The following is a 21,218-nucleotide window of genomic DNA, read 5'->3' on the forward strand; positions in this document are numbered from 1 at the left end:
TACACATGATGGAATACTACACAGCAGTAAGAAGGAATGATGTCCTAAAACATGACAATATGGATGAACCTTTAAGACATAATGCTGAGTGAAATAAGCCAGACACAAAATGAGAGATACTGTAGGTTACCACTAATGTGAACTCTGTGAAAAATGTAAAATAAGTGTTTTGTAATGTAGAATACAGGGGACATAGAGATAGTCAGAAGCTAGTGAAAGGGGAACAATAATGTAATATACACTGATATGATAATGAGTGTGGTCTTAATTGTATGGGAATGGTCAGATGTGATTATGGCTCATTAATGGGATTATAAGTATCAGTGACACTTTGAAGGTGAACATGTTTGTAAAGGGTTGTTTAAAGGCATGTAACCCACAGAATAGCACAACAAACCTAAATAAGCATTAGTGTGATTTACGTATAAGGTATGACACTGTTGCAGAGGGTTAACAACAGAGTTGTGTACCAGTTTGTATCTGTTATGTCCTCCAGAAAACACCATGTTCTTTGATGCAATCTTGTGGGGGCAGACATATTAGTGTTGATTAGATTGGAAGTCTTTGATTGAGTGTTTCCATGGAGATGTGACTCAATCAACTGTGAGTGAAATGTTTGATTTCCCTGGAGGTGTAACCTCGTCCATTCAGGGTGGGTGTTAATTGGATCATTGGATTTGTATAAAGGAGTTCACAGACAGAAGGAGCTCAGAGCAACAGAGAGTGACATTTTGTAGAGGAGCTGCAGCACCTTACAGAGACATTTTGAAGACGGCCGTTGGAAGCTGACACACATTTTGGAGAAAGCCATTTTGAAGCCAGAACTCTAGAGCAGACACAGCCACGTGCCTTCCCAGCTAACAGAGGTTTTCTGGATGCCATTGGCCATCCTTCAGTGAAGGCAACTGATTGTTGATGCCTTACCTTGGACACTTAATGGCCTTAAGGCTAACTTTGCAACCAAATAAACCCACTTTATAAAAGCCAGTCCTTTTTTTTTTTTTTTTTTTTCCAGTATACATTTTTAATTATGTTAAGAAAAGATAAGCGCTTAACCTAGACCTTGGGAGTTCTGGCAGCCTTCTTGAAGATAATACCTTAGTTAATTGTTTTTTGTTTGTTTTTGTTTTTGTTTTTTAATAATTAAATTTTATTGAGATATCTTCACATGCCATGCAGTCATACAAAATGTAAATCAGTTGTTCACAGTACCACCATACAGTTGTGCATCCTTCACCAAAATTAATTTTTGAACATTTTCATTACCACACACACAAAAGTAATAAGAATAAAAATTAAAGTGAAAAAGAACAATTAAAGTGAAAAAGAACACTAGGTGCTTTTTTTTTGGCCCCCATTTTTCTACTCATCCATCCATACACTGGACAAAGGGGACTGTGATCCACATGGCTTTCCCAATCACATTGTCACCCCTCATAAGCTACATTTTTATACAATCGTCTTCAAGATTCAAGGGTTCTGGGTTGTATTTTGATAGTTTCAGGTATTTACTGCTAGCTGTTCCAATTCATTAGCACCTAAAAAGGGTTATCTATATTGTGCGTAAGAGTGCCCACCAGAGTGACCTCTCGGCTCCTTTTGGAATCTCTCAGCCACTGAAATTTATTTCATTTCACATCCCCCTTTTGGTCAAGAAGATGTTCTCCATCCCACGATGCTGGGTCCAGATTCCTCCCCAGGAGTCATATTCCACGTTGCCAGGGAGATTCACTCCCCTGGGTGTCAGATCCCACATTGGGGGAGGGCAGTGATTTCATCTGCCAAGTTGGCTTAGCTAGAGAGAGAGGGCCACATCTGAGCAACAAAGAGGCATTCAGGAGGAGACACTTAGGCACAATTATAAGCAGGCCTATCCTCTCCATTGCAGTAACAGTCTTCCCAAGGGCAAGTCCCATGACTGAGGGCTCAGCCCATCAAAGCACTAGTCCTCCATGTCTGTGAGCACATCAGCAGCCATCGAGGTGGGGAAGCCCAACACCCCTGTATTCTCCCCCAGCAATGTTCACATTAGTGGTAGCATATAATATTTCTCTTTTTGTGCCAAAGGCAGTCCTTTTATGGTGTTTTGCAAAACGGTAGCATTAGCAAACCGGAACAAGTGGTATGGAAAAACTACCCATTATGTATTAATGACTTTATTTAATAGGACTATCTTACCAACTCTACATTAATACTAGGAATGAATAATTAGCAACTGATAATGATAATGATAGTGATGAAGATTGTACAACTAAGTGAAGATAATGTAAGAAACTGACCATTTATCTTGGGATAGAATATATATTAAGTGAAGTTTCAACTTGAGGATTGCTCTTGTGAAATTTGGGGTTGTAAATAGGAGGCTGAGCCCTCCTATAATTATGCCTAAGAGGCACCTCCAGGAAACCTCTTTTCTTACTCAGATGTGGCCTTTCCCTCTCTAAGCCCAACTCAGCAAATAAATTCATTAACCTACCTCCCCCCGACCCCCATGAGGAACATGACTCCAGGGGAATGAGTCTCCCTGGCAACATGGGACATGATTCCCAGGAATGAGCCTGCCCTTGGCAGCAAGAGATTGAAAATGCCTGCTTGACCAAAAGGGGGAAAAGAAAGAAAGGTAACAAGCTGAGGTCTCAGTGGCTGAGAGATCCCAAATAGAGTCGAGAGGCTATCCTGGAGGTTACTCTTATGCAAGCTCCAGCTAGACATCCCAAATGCCCACAGCATGCCATGCCCTTACCAAAAGTAGTCCCCAATTACCTAAGTTCCCACCTGAGATTCTATAAAAGATGCACTAAGTTTTATCTTTCAGAAACTTAAATCCACCATAGTGTTCCTATGCCAGGCAAGTCCTAAAACCCGGAGGCAACGGCCTCTTTAAGAACGACAATCAGATGCAGCCCCCTTCCCCATACTGTTGACACCCCTGAAGTTGGAGAAAGAGATTAAGTGAGAGGAATGGGGTAGTAACAAACAAGCTAAGATTTAAAGGGTCTATGAATACTGAAACTTTATATATTTTGGATGCTGAGGTGTTGGAATGGCTGGAAGGAGGTAGATGACTTGATGAAACTGTAGCCTGTAGCATCCTTTGGGATTTGCTCTATAGCTGCTTGTTAAATTGTGCCTTGAAGGTCTTCACCTTTCTGTATATACCCTATATTGCATAATAAGGAAAGAACTGAAACTGTGGAACTGTCAACCATAACAAATTTTGAAAGTACCTATATGACTCCTTGTTGAGCTGTACATTGAGAGATTACATCTTTCTCTATGTATATTTTACAATAATGGAATAGCTGAAGTTGTGGAACTGTGACCCATGACACTATTTGAAATTTGCTCTCTGACTACTTGTGAAATCATACTTTGAAAGTTATCACTGCTATGTATATATGTTAAAGTTCACAATAAAAAAAAAATAGAGGAGTAAAATAAAAAGAAAGCATAATGAGCATATTCCTTAATTAAAGTAGATACTAGTACTTTAGTACTTACCTAGAAGAGAAATAGTGTAGTAGTGGAATGAATACCAGTTCACAGGTTTTGAATTTACAACTTTGGTTTCAAACCAAGCTCCTCATGCTTCCATTTAGTAGCTATGAGAACTTGGGCAAGTTAATCAATGTCTCTAAGCTTAATTTTCCCCTGTAAAATGGGGTATTAATAATACCATCTCACAGGATTAAATGATTATGGATAAAAGACTGGACATAATTTTCTAGCACATAGCCTACCATTTGTTGAACTCTGATTATGATTGTTTCCTTCTCTCTGAAGCTCAGTTACCTAGCCCTATTTGATAGATGTGGTAGCATTATTGTAGTTAAATTATAAGTGTGGATTGTGAAGTTATTAGAGCCCGTTCCTGAATAACCTGTCCCACTAAGCTTCTCTTCACATTTGGGACATTTGCTGGACGTCTGCATTTCATAACCACTCTAGCTAGTTCCTTATATTCAATAGGTAATAATGAGTTGCACCTGTAGGAATTAGATTTTCCAGACCGAAATCCAAATCTGATAAATTGTCTAAAAAGAAAATTAGCCCTTTATCTAACATACACTTCGAATGTAATTGTTACTCTTCAATAGTAAAAATGTTACGGTCTTTGATGCTTTTGTGTCAAATCTTTCAAGAATGATGAATATTCAGTCCTACCTGAAAAATAGAAATATATCTGTTTCTAAGGATATTGCTCATTTCTGATTTCATACAAAGTAATATGCAGAAGATTTTTAGTATACTGCCTTTTGTATTAAATGCAGATTTCTAAATAGATGTAAAATACAGGTTATTTTCTTGTCGTACCCTGTTTGAATAAAATAATAATACTACCTCTTCATTATGGAATTATTTAAGCTAGGCTCTCCTTCAACTTTCATATTCAAACTCTGAGCCAATGCAGGAACGAGAGCAGCCCAGTTGCAGCTAGGTGTGTTAGGAGATACCTGATACACAGAAAAAACATCTTGTTGGGTTTATTTTAAAAGAAAGCAAAATGGAATATAACATTTAATTGATAAAAATCATTTAAATTTTAAGGGAAAAACAACGAGGAGTTCATACTTAGTTTAGGGATTTTGTTAAGTGGTCAGCTCTTAATTACCTAAAGACAGATTATCCGGATCATAGATGAGTCAGCATTTCTGTCTAGTGTGCTGTAGGACGGCAGTTCATCAGGATTTTAATATTCTGGCCCTACTTGGCAGAATATTTGCTGTTTGCATGTCTTTCTAACACAGCTTCCAGCTACTATGTTATATTCAGACATGAGAATTCTGTATCCAATAAGAGTCACCATAGCAGTGATGACTCTGCCAGAGCACTACTGAGCTTCTGCTATGTGCTGACCTGAATTAGGTGGCTCTTTGAAGGAGTTCGGGTCAAGATGAGATGTTAGTGATTTTTCTGTCTTTCCCAGAACTGTTAGCCTGTATCCAAACTGGTCATGGTTGCTTATCCTCTAACTCAAGGATAAGAAATTTTTCTAAATAAAGAAAAATTTATTTTAGCTAAGCAAACTATCATAGCTTTAGACTTCACTAAACTTTTCCTTTATCTGGACCTCTTTTTCTCTCATTGTCTCATCTCAGTGTGGGGAAAGGTAAGGACAAGAGCGAGTAGCAGTAAATCCCCTTTCCTTTCTTTATTCTTTTGTCTCTACTATTCTCTTCTGGCTTATCTTCATTTCTCTTCCTCTCTCCTCACTACTCTGCTTTAGTACTCTTTTCTCTCCTTTTTTTGGTGCCGTTTTCATTGGCTTTTTGATGGCTAAAAGAAAGGCTTGCTTCACTTCCTCTTGAGATCTAGAATGAAAATTAAAGCGTCTTTTTTATGCATCTAACAGAAATAGAGAAATGAAAAATGTGGCTAATCTTCTTTGCTCTCTTCATGTTTTTGTTAGATTGAGCCATATGAAATTGCCAGTATCATTTGATCTACAGAAATAGCAATATCATAAGATTTAACCTAATACTTCACTAAGCAGTGTGCAGCCCAAAAATAGGATTTGGAGATTGATTGGATGAGAGCCTGACTAGAAGAGCCATTTATTTCTCAGGGCTTCTGGCTTGGGTAACTGGGGTAGATCAGAGTGCCAATACCATTAACCAAAACAGAGAAAATTGAGAGATGTAAGTTTTGTTTTGGGGGGTTTTTTAAGGGGAAGGGTTACAGGAAATAGATGGTAATAAAGAATCAATTTTATTTCGGGGCATAGTGGAACACAACCAAGAAGAAATGGCCAGTAGGCAGTTGGAAATGTGGATTTGTAAAGAGAGGTGGGATCATCAGCATGTAGGTAGCACTTGAAAACATGAATGTGAATGCCATTGCCCTGTGATAGTAAAAGAGGGCTTATAGCTTCTCTAGAGGACTGGGAAGCAGGTCATGCAAACAGAATTCATATGGGGTTTACACATGGAAGTAAAAGGGTATATTCATCATTTTTGAATGATTCATTCATATGCAAGATTTATTAGTATGTAGAATTACATTCATGAAATTAACAATTAGATATATAACCTTGGAAGGCTATATTTCTGTATATTATTCACTTGAATATTGAGGTGTTAAAGCATAAGCTAGGGGTTTTCATGTTTCCCCACAAGAAATTAAGCTATTTATATCTGTAGATAAATTAAAACTTTTTATATCTGTGGATAAATTAGAACTTTTTAGCTTTCGAGTATTGTGGGGTAAAACTCCCTTACCTTTAATTTATTAATCCCTTGTTTTGTTTGTTTGTTTTTGAAAGTACTGTACTACTTTTAAACAGTGTTCCAAGTGGATGGTCACTGCCATTGTTAGCATTGCTACCATCTTGAAGAGTTATTTTGCTGCAATGCTCCATCTGGGGCCTGCTATGCTTGCCTCATCACTCTAATCCCCAATTTCTTTGAACTGAAGCTTTGCAGGGCACTGTTCCAAAGTGAAACAGACTCTCCAGGCAATATAGTGGAGGATAAGTTGCAACCCTGCTTGGGTGTAGCAGTGGACTCAGCCCTGTAAACTACTATTAGCTTAAAAGCCACATTAAATTTTCTTGTTTAAACTTGGCTGTTTAAAATTGGCATCAATCTGATCTTTCATTATGCAAAGATCAATACCAAGCAGTCGCAAAAAACTACTCCTTTTATAAGCTTGTATTAACACTTTGAATATTTCAAGAATGGGCTTTTTTTTTTTTTTTTAATCTGAAATTAAAAGGTTTTCTTCCTTGGAGTGTACAAGCAGTACACTCATAAGTTAAAAATCATTTTAGGATATATTCAAATAGCTTGTGATAAAATTATGTTAAATAATGTGTTTTTCTTCACACATATTAAATCTTTCTTTGTATTTCCTTTATGTGTTTAAAGTGCTATTTTTAAAGAATGCCATTATTTTACCTAATTCTTATGAGCAAAGCTCTCCCTTCAAACACACAGACACATGCAACATCTTTTACATTTATTCTGTTTTTCCTGGAGTTCTTAGGCTCTTCATGCATGAAAGTAAAATCACTTTTTCATTCATTTACTCAACAGCCTTTTGTTGGATAACAAATGAAAATCAGGAAAGGGTCAGGTAATTAGATTTACAATTAAATAGGGTTTTTCAAAAATTATATTGAGTGTAAAAGAGCAAATTGCAAAAAAGATACATAAATGTGATAATATTTTTATTAATCCATAATCATATGAGTTAAGTTTTAGTTGTGTCTGTAATGTCTCATTTCTTTAAATAAAAAATTCTGAAGCAAATATGGCAAAATGTTAACATCTGTTAAATCCGGGTGGTTGGTGAGCACATGGGTATCTGTTATACATATTTCTGCAATTCTTTGTACACTTGAAATATTTCATAATTAAGCATTTTTAATTTTTAAAAATAAAACCAAGTAATGGTTTAGAGAATGACATGGGCTGCTTTAGTTTGACTGCTCAGAGAAGGTCTCTGGGGAGGTGACATTTTGAGACTTGAATACAGGAAGAAGTTACTCAAGCAAAAATACAGAGAAAGAGTATTCAAAGCAGAGAAATAGCTATTGTTATGGGCCTGAGGCAGGAGCAAGTTTGATGTGTTCCAAGAAAGAAGGTCATTTGAGGCCATCTTGGTTGAAAAATCAACATTTGTGCTGTGGAAATTAACCACAGCATAACTGATAAATGGTCATTTAGTATTTGAATACTTATAATGAAGGAAACTTACCATTTTCAGACTTACTGATTAGTTTTTCCATATGGACTTAAATTCAGATGGGGTCATGTCAAAAGAACGCAAACTGGCTTGTGTTTCTCAGTGGTTAAGTCAGATACTTTGAGCATCAAGAGGAACAAGAAAGTGAGGGACTACAATGCAACAATTTTTTTTTTTAAGGAGCGATTGTAGGTCTACAGAAAAATCATGCAGAAAGTACAGAGTTCTCATATTCCCTCTCCAAACTCAGTTTTTCCTATTGATGTTTTGCATTAGTGTGGTACATTTGTTACAACTGATGAACCAATATTATAACAGTTATATTATTAACAGATGCCTATAGTTTACATCAGGTTTTACTCTATGTTATACAGTTCTAAGATTTTTTTTTTAAATTTTTATTGTGGTAACATGCAAACAATATAAGATTTCCCATTTTATCTGTTTTCAAGTATATAATTTAGTGGTCTTAATTATATTTGCAGTGTTGTGCTACCTTCAACACCGTCCAGTACCAAAACTTTTCCAATTACCCAAAACAGAAACTCTACCAATTAAGCATTAACTACCAATTCCCACCCTCATCCCTGCCCCTGGTAACCTGTATTCTAATTTCTGACTTTGAATTTTCATATTCTATTTATTTCATCTATGTTAGATCATACAATATTTGTCCTTTTTGTGTCTGGTTTATTTCACTTGATGTGAGGTCTGTAAGTTTCATACTAGTTGTAGCCTGTATCAGGACTTCATTCCTTTTTATGACTGAACACTATTCCATTGTATGCAATATACCTCATTTTGTTTAGCCTTTCATCCACTGATGGACATTTACTTCACTTCCATCTTTGGCTGTTTTGAATAATGCTGCTATTAGAGTCCCTACTTTCGGTTCTTTTGAATAGATGCCTACAAGCATAATTACTGGGTTATATGGAGTTCTATGTTTAACTTTCTGAGAAACTGCCAAACTATTTTCCACAGTGGCTGTACCATTTTACATACCCACTGACGATACACAAGGGTTCCTATTTCTCCACATTCTCACCAACACTTGTTAATTTCCATTTTTAAAAATAGTAACCATTCTTATGGCTGCAAAGTAGTGTCTCCTTGTGGTTTTGATTTGCATTTCCTTAATGGCTAATGATGTTTAACTTCTTTTCATGTGCTTATTGGCCATCTGTATATCTTCTTGGAGAAATGTCTGTTCAAGTCCTTCACCCTTTTTTAAGTGGGTTGCTTGTCTTTTGGTTTTTGAGTTACAGGAGTTCTTTATATATTCTGGATATTAAACCCTTATCATATGTATATGGTTTCCAAATCTCCCATTCTCTAGGTCGTTGTCTTACTTTCTTGATAGTCCTTTGATGCACAAAAGTTTTTAATTTTAATGAAGTCCAATTTATGTATTTTTTCTATTTTGCTCATGCTTTTTTTGTGAACTCTTAAAAATCAGTTGGCTAATACATGGTCCTGAAGATGTTCCCATTTTCTTCTAGGAGTTTTATAGGTTTAGTTCTTATATTTAGGTCTCTGATCCATTTTGAGTTAATTTTTGTGTATGGTATGAAGTAGGGGCCACTTTCATTCTTCTGCATGTGGATGTCCAGTTTTCCCAGTGCCATTTGTTGAAGAGACTATTCTTTCCCCATTGGGTGGACTTGGCTCCTTTGTCAAAAATCAGTTGGCCATAGATGTGAGGGTTTATTTCTGAACTCTCCATTTGATTCCTTTGGTCTATATGTCTGTCCTTGTGCTAGTACAATGATGTTAGATTACTATAGCTTTATAATGTTTTTAAATTCGGAAGTATGAGTCCTCCAACTTTGTTCTTTTTCAAGATGATTTCGGGTAGTTGGGGCCCCTTATTCTCCCATATATATTTGATAATTGATTTTTCCACTTCTACAAGAAGGCTTTTAGACTTTTGGCTGGGATTGCACTGAATCTGTAAACCACTTTGGGTAGACTTGACATCTTAACAATATTTAGTCTTCCTACCCATGAACACGAAATACCATTCAATTTATTTAGATCTTTGATTTCTTTTAGCAGTGTTTTATAGTTTACTAGTTTGTAGAAACACCATTGATTTTTGCATGTTGAATTCCACTTTGCTGAATTCATTTATTAGCTCTAGAGTAGCTTTTTTTGGTGTGGATTTTTTAGTATTTTTCTATATATATAATCATGTCATTTGCAAATAGGGAAAGTTTCACATCTTCCTTCCCAAATTGGATGCCTTTTCTTTCTTTTTCTTGCCTAAACACAACAATTTTTTAAAATCATACTTTTTTTTTTGGTGATAAAGGAAGGAAGGAAAAAGCTCATCTTTATAGAAGGTAGAAAGAATAATAGGATTATAAAATGACCATTTGCAGATCCCAATATAATAATTGATCCAGGCAAGGATAATCAATGGATGCTAAAACTTCTGGGTGAAAGGTTGATGAAGAACAGGATATATATATATATATATATATACACACACACACACACAGCCTCAAAGTATCACTCCATGATTATTTGCTAATTACAGATGGAAAAATATACCTTTACTATAGTACATTGTACCCTCTGGCATTTATCACATTGAACAAGTGATCAGACTTGGCGTTATGTCCCTCCCTGATGTGATACAGTAAGAAGTACCAACATCACTTCAATAATATCCCAACCAAAAATGTTAAACTGAAATCTAGTCATGAGGAAACAGTCAGGCAATGCACAATGTGGACATTTTATGAAATAACTGGTCTGCACTTTAGAAAAAAAAAACAAAAAAAAAACTATGAAAAACAAGAAAGGGGGAAGCGCTGTTGTCCTGACATGTTTGGAAGTGGAATAATACCATGTCTACAGCTAATATCCAAATGGTTCCTCAAAAAACAAGACAAAACAAAAAAACTGCATGTATGGGTGTGTGTGTTAAGAGACAGAAAAAGTAACTGTGACAAGAAGTTAATGATTGTTGGACCTAGGAGGTGAAGGACTGTGAGTGTGTGTGTGTGTGTTCATTGACTAGTCTTTCAACTTTTTTAGTAAGTTATGTGGGGTTTTTTGGTGTTTTTAAATATTCAAAATTAAAAGTTGAGAGTTGGGTGTGTGTGTGGTGGTATTCCTGTATTAAACCCAAATCCAGCTTTTTATATTTTTTGGCTACTGGTTTAATTATGCTGTTTGGAGCTAATCTGAATAAATCCAAATCCTCCCCCATCTAGTGAAAGTGGTATTGGTGATGGTGATGCTGGTAGTTTTTGTGTCACATTTGTTGAATATGAACTATGGCATTCCAGATGGTATGGATTGAATTGTGTCCCCCAAACGGTAAGTTCAAGTTGTAACCTCTGGTCCTGTGAGTGTGATCTATTTGGAAATAGGATCTTTGAAAATGTTATTAGTTAAGATGAGGTCAAACTGGATTAGGGTGGACCCTAGTCCAGTATGATTGGTGTCCCTATAAGAAGAGGAAATTTGGACACACGGGGGACATATGACAGAGACAGAGATTGAGTTATGCCACAATCCAAAGAATACCATGGAGTGCTGGTGAGCCACTGCTAGAACCCTACAGACTTCTGAGGAAGCATGGCCCTGCTGACACTTAAAGATTTTAGATTTCTAACATCTAGAATTGTGAGACAATAAATGCCTATTGTTTTAAGCCACCTAGTTTGTGTTACTTTGTTACCCAAGGAAACTAAGACACCAGACATTGTACTGAACCTATTACATGCTTTATTTCAGTTAATCCTTCTAACAACTCTTGAATTGTATTTGTTTCTCATTTTAAAGATGAACAGACAGAAATGCAAAAATATGTCACTAAACCCACACTGAAGTTGTTCTATACGTTTTCTCCATCCTGCCATAGGGAGGCAATCCAGCATGGTAATGAAGAGTAGTCCCTGAAGCCACAATGCCTGGGTGCAAATCCCAGCTCCACCATTTGCAAGTTGCTGCTGCCTGAGAGGCACTTCTCTAGAATTTTGTACCAGGGACCTCTGTTTATATTGGTTTTCTATTGCTGCTGTGACAGATAACTATAAACTTGGTGTCTTAAAACGGCACGCATTTATTATCTTACTGTTCTGGAGGTCAGAAGTCCTAAATGAGTCTCACTGGACTAAAATCAAGATGTTGGTAGAGTTCTGCTCCTTTCTGGAGGCTTTAGGGAAGAATCTGTTTCCTTGCCTCTCCCAGTTTCTTGAGGCCACTCACATTCCTTGACTTGTGGCTTCCTTTTTCCATTTTCAAAGCCAGCAACATTGAATCTTTCTGTGTCTTTCTTCCGTAGTAAGATATCCCTCTGGCTTACTCTTCTGCCTTCTCCGCCTCTGCGTTTAAAGACCTTCATGATTACATTAGATCACCCAGATAAGGTCAGCTGATTAGTACCCCTAATTTTCCTTACATAGTCACAGGTTTCAGGGACTAGGACACAGGCATCTTTGCGGGGCCATTTTTCTGACTACCACATTTATGTTTAAATTCTAAAGTTACATTAGTCAGTTGGAGCCAGGAGCAGACAGTATTCCAAAATGGAACTCCTGGACAATGCTGAGAACTGTGCTTAGGACCAATAATTGGTTTTGAGCTAAAAGGAACTACTGAAGGGTATGTGTAGGTGTTATTTAATTCTCTTACTGACATAAAGTATATATGATAAATTCAGTATTAAAGAGAGATTGAATTAGAAGGAGACAACTGAGCTATGGCCTGGTAGGGACTCGATTGAAATATAATAATATTTCTTGTGTTTTGTGCAAGTTCTCAGAAGAAAATACTCTTGATTTAATTATAATTTTAGAGAAGCTTTGAGTTTAATTTTAATTTTTATTTCAGATTCTCACTACCCTTGGATGCTACTATTGGTATGGAGAAGATCGAGGAACAATTTGCTGATCTGCACATTGTTAAACGTTCTTCAGGAACTGAAGAGTCCACTTACCTGCTAGGTATAGACACATCAGAGAGTCTACAGGCAGCAAAAGGAAGCTTGATTGCTGTTTTATGTTCCAATGGATCAATCAGAATATATGATAAAGAAAGGTTAAACATACTACGAGAATTTAGTGGGCATCCTGGTCTTCTTAATAGAGTCAGATTTGCAAATTCCTGTGATAGCGTATATTCAGCATGTACTGATGGCACTGTAAAATGTTGGGATGCACGATTGGCCAGTGAGAAACCTGTCCAGCTATTCAAGGGCTACCCTTCCAATATTTTTATCAGTTTTGATATCAGCTGTAATGATCATGTCATTTGTGCTGGTACGGAAAAAGTTGATGATGATGCATTGCTGATATTTTGGGATGCAAGAATTAATTCTCAGGATTTGTCTACTACTAAAGACCCACTTGGTGCATATTCAGAGACACATAGTGATGATATCACTCAAGTATGTTTCCATCCCAGCAATCCTAACATGGTAGTGTCAGGTTCAACTGATGGCCTGGTAAATGTATTTGATATTAGTGTTGATAACGAAGAGGATGCACTGGTTACAACCTGTAATTCAGTTTCATCAGTAAGTTATATTGGTTGGTCTGGGAGAGATTACAAACAGATTTACTGCATGACACATGATGAAGGATTTTATTGGTGGGATCTTAATCATCTGGACACCGATGAACCAATCACATGTTTGAACATCCAGGACGTTAGAGAAGTGATTAATGTGAAAGAAGGTACTTTGGACTATTTGATTGGTGGCCTGTATCACGAAAAGATGGACAAATTGTTTGTTCTTGGAGGAACAAATGCAGGAAGGATTCATTTAATGAGCTGCACCACATCAGGATTGATGCATGTGACCAGTCTTCAAGGAGGTCATGCTGCCACAGTCCGTTCTTTCTGTTGGAATATGCAGGATGATTCTTTGCTGACTGGGGGAGAGGATGCACAGTTGTTGCTTTGGAAGTCTGGAGCTATAGAGAATACCTTTACAAAGAAAGATAGCATGAAAATAGCATCCTCTGTGCACCAGCGAGTTCGAGTTCACAGTAAAGATTCTTATAAGAGGAGGAAAACATAGTGATGTTAAATTTTGAGTTAACTTGGTAGGTTTTATAGTATTTGTATTGCCTGTGGTAGGCATGTTTGAAGCTTGTATGTAAAAACTAGCCAGTTAGCATACAGTCCTGGAATAATGTTGAGAATGGTTTAATTCAGGTCTTCACATATTCTAAAATTGCTTTTTTAAGCTACAAGTTGAGTATGAAATCAGCAAGTTGGAAGTCAAATTATGTTCTTCATGTTTAAAGCCCATCTGTTGAGTTAGTAAATGTTGGGTTTAAAGAAATAGCTCTGATAAGGACTTTTTAGAAGTAAATGGCTTGTGTTGTGAGGTATAATAAAACGTGGTTTTGGCTATGTTTTTTAAGCTCAATTTATGACATTTAAAATTATCTTCACTGTTCGTAAAGCCAAATCAGACTGTTTTCTTCATTTAAGCAGCTCCTTAATATACATAGATTACACTGGAGTATTTAAATGTAAATATCCTAACAAGTCTAGAATTAAAATTTTTTAGGAATAAAGTGACAGACATCTATCTAAAATGAGAAAAATATATTTAATAAATATTTATGTCTGTATTTTCATATTGGTTAAACAATAAACAGGTGTTTAGCTGATAATAGGGAATTATCTTGCAAAACTCATGTTTGAGACTCAAAATGTATAAAAATGAAAATATCAATAATAGCAGAATGACTATTTTTATTTAAAAATACTCTTCTAATAATATTTTGATAAAATTTTCTTTCATAGTTGTTCATCCATGTGCCAGTTTGAATGTATTATGTCCCCCAAACGCCATTATCTTTGATGGAATCTTGTGTGGGCAGACCTATCAGTGTTAATTAGATTGAAATTCTTTGAGTGTTTCCATGGAGATGTGCCCCACCCAACTATGGGTGATGACTCTGACTGGATAATTTCCATGGAGGTGTTGGCCCACCCATTGGGTGGGTCTGAATTAAATTACTGGCACACTATATAAGATCAGACAGAAGGAGCGAACTTGATACAGCCAAGAGGGACACTTTGAAGAAAGCACAGGAGCTGCAGATGAGAGACAGTTTGAAGACGGCTGTTGAAAGCAGACTTTTGCTCCGGAGACGCTAAGAGAAGACAAATATCCCAAGTGCAACTAAGAGTGACATTTTTGAGGAACTACAGCCTAGAGAGGAACGTCCTGGGAGAAAGCCATTTTGAAACCAGAACTTTGGAGCAGACGCCAGCTACGTGCCTTCCCAGCTAACAGAGGTTTTCTGGACACCATTGGCCACCCTCCAGTGAAGGTACCTGATTGCTGATGTGTTACCTTGTACACTTTATGGCCTTAAGACTGTAACTGTGTAAACAAATAAACCTCCTTTTATGAAGGCCAATCCAGTCCATCTCTGGTGTTTGCATTCTGGCAGCATTAGCAAACTAGAACAATCCATAATTTTGAAATTTGAATTATTATTCACTGCTAATTGTTTCGTCTTTTAAGTATTTCTCTAAAGAATCTTAATAAGAGAAGTTGATCTATTTAAAGGTTTTTGGTATCTTTTCTTACACTTCACTAAAGATAGAAACATCTTTTGAATTAGAACTATTGTCTTGGAAAACACAAGTGTTACTTTAGAACCTTTTACACTTCCCCTTAAAGATAAATGATGACTTATCTTTGAGGCTATAATGCTGGGGAAAAAATCATTTTTCTCTAGAACAATACAGCTTATATTAAGGTGTAATCTAGCTTAACTCACCTGAGACTGAACAGTAGGTAAGTCACGTTTAACATTCAAAATAAATAATTCTCATTTGGAGAAGTTCAACTATCAGTTCTTGCAGTTGTTCAAATCAAAACCTAGAGGTCATTTTGGACTTTTCTGTTCCATTTCCTCTCCTACAGTCAATCACCAAGTCCTACACCATCCACGTCAAATCTGTTAGCTGTCCTTTGGGCTTTACTCCACCACCACTGCCTTAGAAAGGCTTTGATCATCTCTCTCCTACTTCTAGGCTGAGCATCAGAAACAGATCAATCATGCCTCATGCTGCTTAAAATCTTTGGTGAATTTTCATCTTTTGATGGAGTACTATAAAAACATTAAAATTATGTTTTTCAAGATCTTTTGGATATGTGACAATGCTGACTATGTTGTAAGTGAAAAAATCTGGTTAAAAAGAGTTCTGGAGACATTCATTCCTAAAACAAGAAGAAAGGAAATAGGAGTTATCGAAACAAGAAAGCTTTTAGAAATTAAAAATATTTAAAATTTAAAACTAAATAATAGGGTTGGAAGATGCAGGTCAGAAAATATCCCTGAAAGCAGAACTCAAAAGAGACAGAAAGTAAGAGAAAAGATAAATGTCACAGATGATCAGTAAAGGGGTCTAATAATCAGACTAACAGTTTTAGAAAGTGAAAACAGTTAAGAAAGAAGATGATGACGACGGTGGGGTGGGAGAGTGGATGTATTATTAGAATGAAATAACATACGAGGCTACCCCAGAATCTCATTCTTAAGATTGAAAGGTCCAAAAGAGTGTCAAGTGAAATGAATGAAAGAGACCTACCCAAGGTGTAACATTTTGAAGTGTGAGAACCTTTAAAATAAATAGAAAATCTTCAGTGTCAAGGAGGGGGGGAATCACATAGGAACAAGGATTTTATTTGCATTAGACTTCTCACTGGCAAACCTGATGCCAAAAGAATGAATCAGTGCCTTCAAAGTGCTGAGGACAAATTCCTGCCTACCTGAACATTGACTTCAAACTCATGAACCAAACATGAGTTTTGAGATATCCCTCGTTAAATGAATGCTCCCTACTTGCTCTCTGAAACTCAGGAACCAAATTGGTCCATCTAACATAGTATCCCTTTGTGCCGGTTTGGATGTATTATGTCCCCAAAATGCCATGTTCTTAAATGCAGTCTTGTGGGGCAGACGTATTTAGTCTTGATTAGGTTGGAACTTTTGGATCGGGTAGATTCCATGGAGAAGTGACAATCAACTGTGGGCAAGATCTTTGATTGGATAATTTCCATGGAGGTGTTACCCCACCCATTGAGGGTGGGTCTGAATTAAATCACTGGAGCCATATAAAAGAGCTGACAAACAGAAGGAACTTAAAGCAGGACAGCTTAGAGAGACATTTTGAAGACAGCTGTTGAAAGTGGACTTTTGCTGACTCTTTGGAGATACTAGCCCAGAGTTTGCTCTAGAAGCTAAGCCTAGAGATATTTTGGAGAACGTCATTTTGAAACACAAACTGGGAGCAAGCAGACGCCAGCCATGTGCCTTCCCAGCTAACAGAGGTTTTCAGACACCATCAGCCATCCTTCAGTGAAGGTACCCTATTGTTGATGCCTTTACCTTGGACACTTTATGGCTTTAAGACTGTAACTTTGTAACCAAATAAACCCCCTTTATAAAAACCAATCCATTTCTGGTGTTTTGCATTCTGGCAGCATTAGCAAACTGGAACATCCTTGTTTACCAAACTGAATAATCATTCAAACTGTCCTTGAGTGTGAAGTTAAACACATTTTCAGACACATAGGATCTTAGACTTCACTTCCCATGCATCTTTTTCAAAAGCTGCTAGAGGATGTATGCCACAAAAATTAAGAAAGTAAACCAAGAAAGACAAGAATTACAAAAATTGGGTACGAACCCAGCAAAGTAGCAATATTAACAACTTTGCAGCAGGATCAGAGAGAATTCAGTCCAGATTGGAGCAGAAAGATGGGATATCAGGAGGGAGAGAGCTCTAGAGAGAAAAGTGAACTGATTCGTTACCTAATGCATTTGACCATGTGGAAAATAGTATAAGTGGATTAAACTCACCAATTCAAAGAGACTCATATTGAATTTTTTAAAAGGAAAAATATTAAAGATATATGTTAAAATCAAAGGATGAAAAAATGGAAGAAGATATTTTCAAATCATTTATCTAGTAAGGACTTGTATCCAGAGCATTTAAAGAATCCTTACCACTCAAATAAAAAAAAAAAAAAAGTTTTTAAAATGGGCAAAAGATCTGAATAGATATTTCTCCAAAGAAGATATGCAGATGGCCAGTAAGAACATGAAAAGATGCTCACCATAATTAGTCATCAGGGAAATGCAAATCAAAACCACAATGAGACACCACTTCACACCCACCAGGATGGCTATCATCAAAAGGACAGGTAAGCTCTGGAGGATGGTGGAGACTGGAGAAGGACTCCACAAATGCTGAACCAAAGAAAAAGAAAAATATCAGCTAGAAAATTTCCATCTCAGACCCACCTGTTTGGTCCATTCCCCTCCCCCTCACTTGGCCCCACACAACTGGGGAGTAGCACAGAGGCAGTGGCCAGGTCCCTCCCACTGTGGGCCAGACTACAGAGCCACTCATAGCAGAGAGTTAGAACCCCACACATATCCAGGTACAGGGACATACATAACCAAATGAAATGGATAGACATTTTTATATCTAATGAAATTAAATCTACTGTAAGAAGACTTTTGAGACAGTGAAGGAAAATTGAGCATACACTGGGTATTACATGATATTAAGAAATATTAATTTTAGGTATGATCATTGTCTTATGGCTATTTGAAGCTATCTTTATCAGTTAGAGATACATTCCAATTAATTTACAGGTGAAATGATATGATGGTTGCGAGGTACTTTAAAATAGCCCAAAGGTAAGTAAACAAAATGTCAGAGGGTACCTGAAAACAAAAACAAAAACAAAAATAGCAAATTATTGATAACTTTTGAAGCTGGTTAATGGGTCCATGTGGGGATTATTATATTGTCTCAATTTTTATGCATATTTCCAAGTTTTCATAATAAAAAAACTATGAAATTAGCTAAGTAAAAAAAAAAAAAAAAAAAAAACGCAGGTAAGTGTTGTCTGGAATGGAGGAATCTAAATCCTTATACACTGCTGGTGGGAAAGTAAAATGGTGTAGCCACTTTGGAAAAGAGTCTGGCAGTTTCTCGTAAAGTTAACCGGAGTTCTCATTTTACCCAATGATTCTGAAACATCAACCCAAAAACTTGTACGTGAAATGTTCACAGCAGCATTCATGATAGCCAAAGGTAGAAACAACCCAAATGTCCATCAACTGATAAATTGGGGGTAGGGGGGTGGGGGAGTTGCATATTCATACAATGGACTATTATTTGGCAATAAAAATGAAATTCTGTTAACATGCTTCGACATGGATGAACCTTGAAAACATGCTAAGTGAAAATAGCCAGTCACAAAAGACCACATATTATATGATTCCATTTATAGTAAATGTCCAGAATAGTCAAATACATAGAGACTGTAAATAGATGATGAATGTTTGCTGTTCAGGTTTGCTAATGTTGCCATTATGGAAAATACCAGAAATGGATTGGCTTTTATAAAGGGGATTTATTTGGTTACAAAGTTACAGTCCTAAGGCCATAAAAGTGTCCAAACTAAGGCATCAACAATAGGGTACCTTCACTGAAGAACAGCGATGGAGTCCGGAAAACTGTCACCTGGGAAGGCACATGGCTGACGTCTGCTCCCAGGTTCTCGTTTCAAAATGGCTTTCTCCCAGGATGTTTTTCTCTAAGCATCTGGAGGTGTTTTCTTAGTTTCTCCCAGGCGAACTGTGGGCTAGCAAAAGTCTGCTTTCAATGGCCATCTCCAAAATGTCTCTCTCAGCTGCAGCAGTCTGGGTCTGTGATGGCTCTTTTTAAAGGACTACAGTAAACTAATCAAGACCCACACTGAATGGGTGGGGCCCCATCTCCATGGAAATAATTCAATCAGAGTCATCACCTATAGTTGGGTGAGTCACATCTCTATGGAAACAACCCAATCCAAATATCTCACAAGATTGGATTAAAAGATCATGGCTTTTTCTTGGGGGAAATAATATATCCAAACCGGCACAGTTACCTAGGGCTGGAAGGGATAGGAGGACTGGTGGATGTTAGCTAAGGGGTACAGGATTTCTTTCCTTTTTTTTTAATTCAATTTTATTGAGATATAATCACATAACATACAATCATTCAAAATGTGCAATCAGTTGTTCATGGTATTATCATATAGTTGTGCTTTCATCACCACAATCAAACATTTTCCTTACTCCAAAACATAAAAATAAAATTAAAAAGAACATCTAGAACATCCCATTCTCCTCCCCCCACTGTTCATTTACTTTTTTTCATACAGTTTAATTGAGATGTATTCACACACCCTACAGTCATCCACAGTGTACAATCATTTATTTACAGCACCATCATACAGTTGGGTGTTCATCACCAGAATCAATTTTTGAAACTTTCCTTACTCCAAAATAAAAATAAAAACAAAAAAGAACACCTAAATCTTTCCATACCCTCCATCCCACCCTATTCTTCATCTAATTTTTGTCCCCATTTTTCCACTCATCTGACCATATACTGGATAAAGGGAGTGGGAGCCACAAGTTTTTCACAGTCACACAGTCACACTGTGCAAGCTACATAGTTATACAATCGTCTTCAAGAATCAAAGTCACTGCATTGCACTTTGATAGTTTCAGGTATTTCCCTCTAGCCATTCCAACACTCTAAAAACTGAAAAGTGGTATCTATATAGTGCATAAGAATACCCTCCAGAGTGACCTCTTGACTCCATTTGAAATCTCTCAGCCACTGGAACCTTATTTTGTTTCATCTCTCTTTCCCCTTTTGGTCAAGAAGATTCTCTCAATCCCATAGTGCTGGGTCCAGGCTTATCTCCAGGAGTCATTTCCCACATTGCCAGGGAGGTTTACACCCCTGGGTGTCACGTTCCTCATAGGAGGGAGGGTAGTGAGTTCACCTGCTGAGTGGGCTTAGGGCCACATCTGAGCAACAAAGAGGATCTCTGGGTGGGGGGAAGGGGGGGCTCCTAGGTACAATTATAAGTGGGCTTAGCCTCTCCCTTGCAGCAACTAGCCTCACAAGGGAAAGCCCCCAGATCAAGGGCTTGACCCACTAAATTGGCAGTCCTCAATGTTTGCAGGAAAATCAGCAACAACCCAGGTGGGGAAGTCCAACATTTACATATTTCTCCCCAGTTCCTCTGGGGGCCTGCAATACACTCGTACTCTCTGCCTGTATCACTCTGGGATGTATTGGGATTTCACCCCAGCTGGGGTACAGTATTTCTTTTGAGGGTGATGAAAATGTTGTAAAATTGATTTTTCATAAAATTGGTTGATGGTCGCACAAGTCTGAATGTATTAAAATCCACTGAATTTTACACTTTAATTGGATGAACTGTATGTGAATTATGTGTGAATAAAGCTATTACAAAATTTTTTAAAGATACACCAGACAAATATGAATAAAAATCCATCATAGCAATCTTTATAGCTGGCAAATGGAATTTAAGGTTAATATAACATTGATTCCAAAATCAGGTGAAAATGAAAAGTAAAATTTTAGGTCCATTTTGCTTTTGAATATGTATTCATAGTTAAAAGCATTAGTTAAACAAGAGTTAGAATATCTCTGACCTATGC

At 37.0% G+C, this 21,218-nt stretch overlaps 1 protein-coding gene across 4 annotated transcripts in view; it reads left to right on the top strand.

The window, feature by feature from the left end:
* The window catches only part of WDR89 (WD repeat domain 89), a 52,993-nt gene extending 38,505 nt beyond the window's left edge, over window positions 1–14,488 (top strand). For all 4 annotated transcript variants that reach the window (XM_037835297.1, XM_037835298.1, XM_037835296.1 and 1 more), the window contains exon 2: window positions 12,535–14,488. In XM_037835297.1, the coding sequence (XP_037691225.1) occupies window positions 12,566–13,726 (1,161 nt within the window). In that variant the 5' untranslated portion in view covers window positions 12,535–12,565 and the 3' untranslated portion in view covers window positions 13,727–14,488. The remainder of the gene's footprint in view (window positions 1–12,534) is intronic.
* The last annotated feature ends 6,730 nt before the right edge of the window (window positions 14,489–21,218 follow it).

The sequence above is a fragment of the Choloepus didactylus genome, chromosome 4 (assembly GCF_015220235.1).
Source record: "Choloepus didactylus isolate mChoDid1 chromosome 4, mChoDid1.pri, whole genome shotgun sequence".
Lineage (NCBI taxonomy): Eukaryota > Metazoa > Chordata > Mammalia > Pilosa > Megalonychidae > Choloepus > Choloepus didactylus.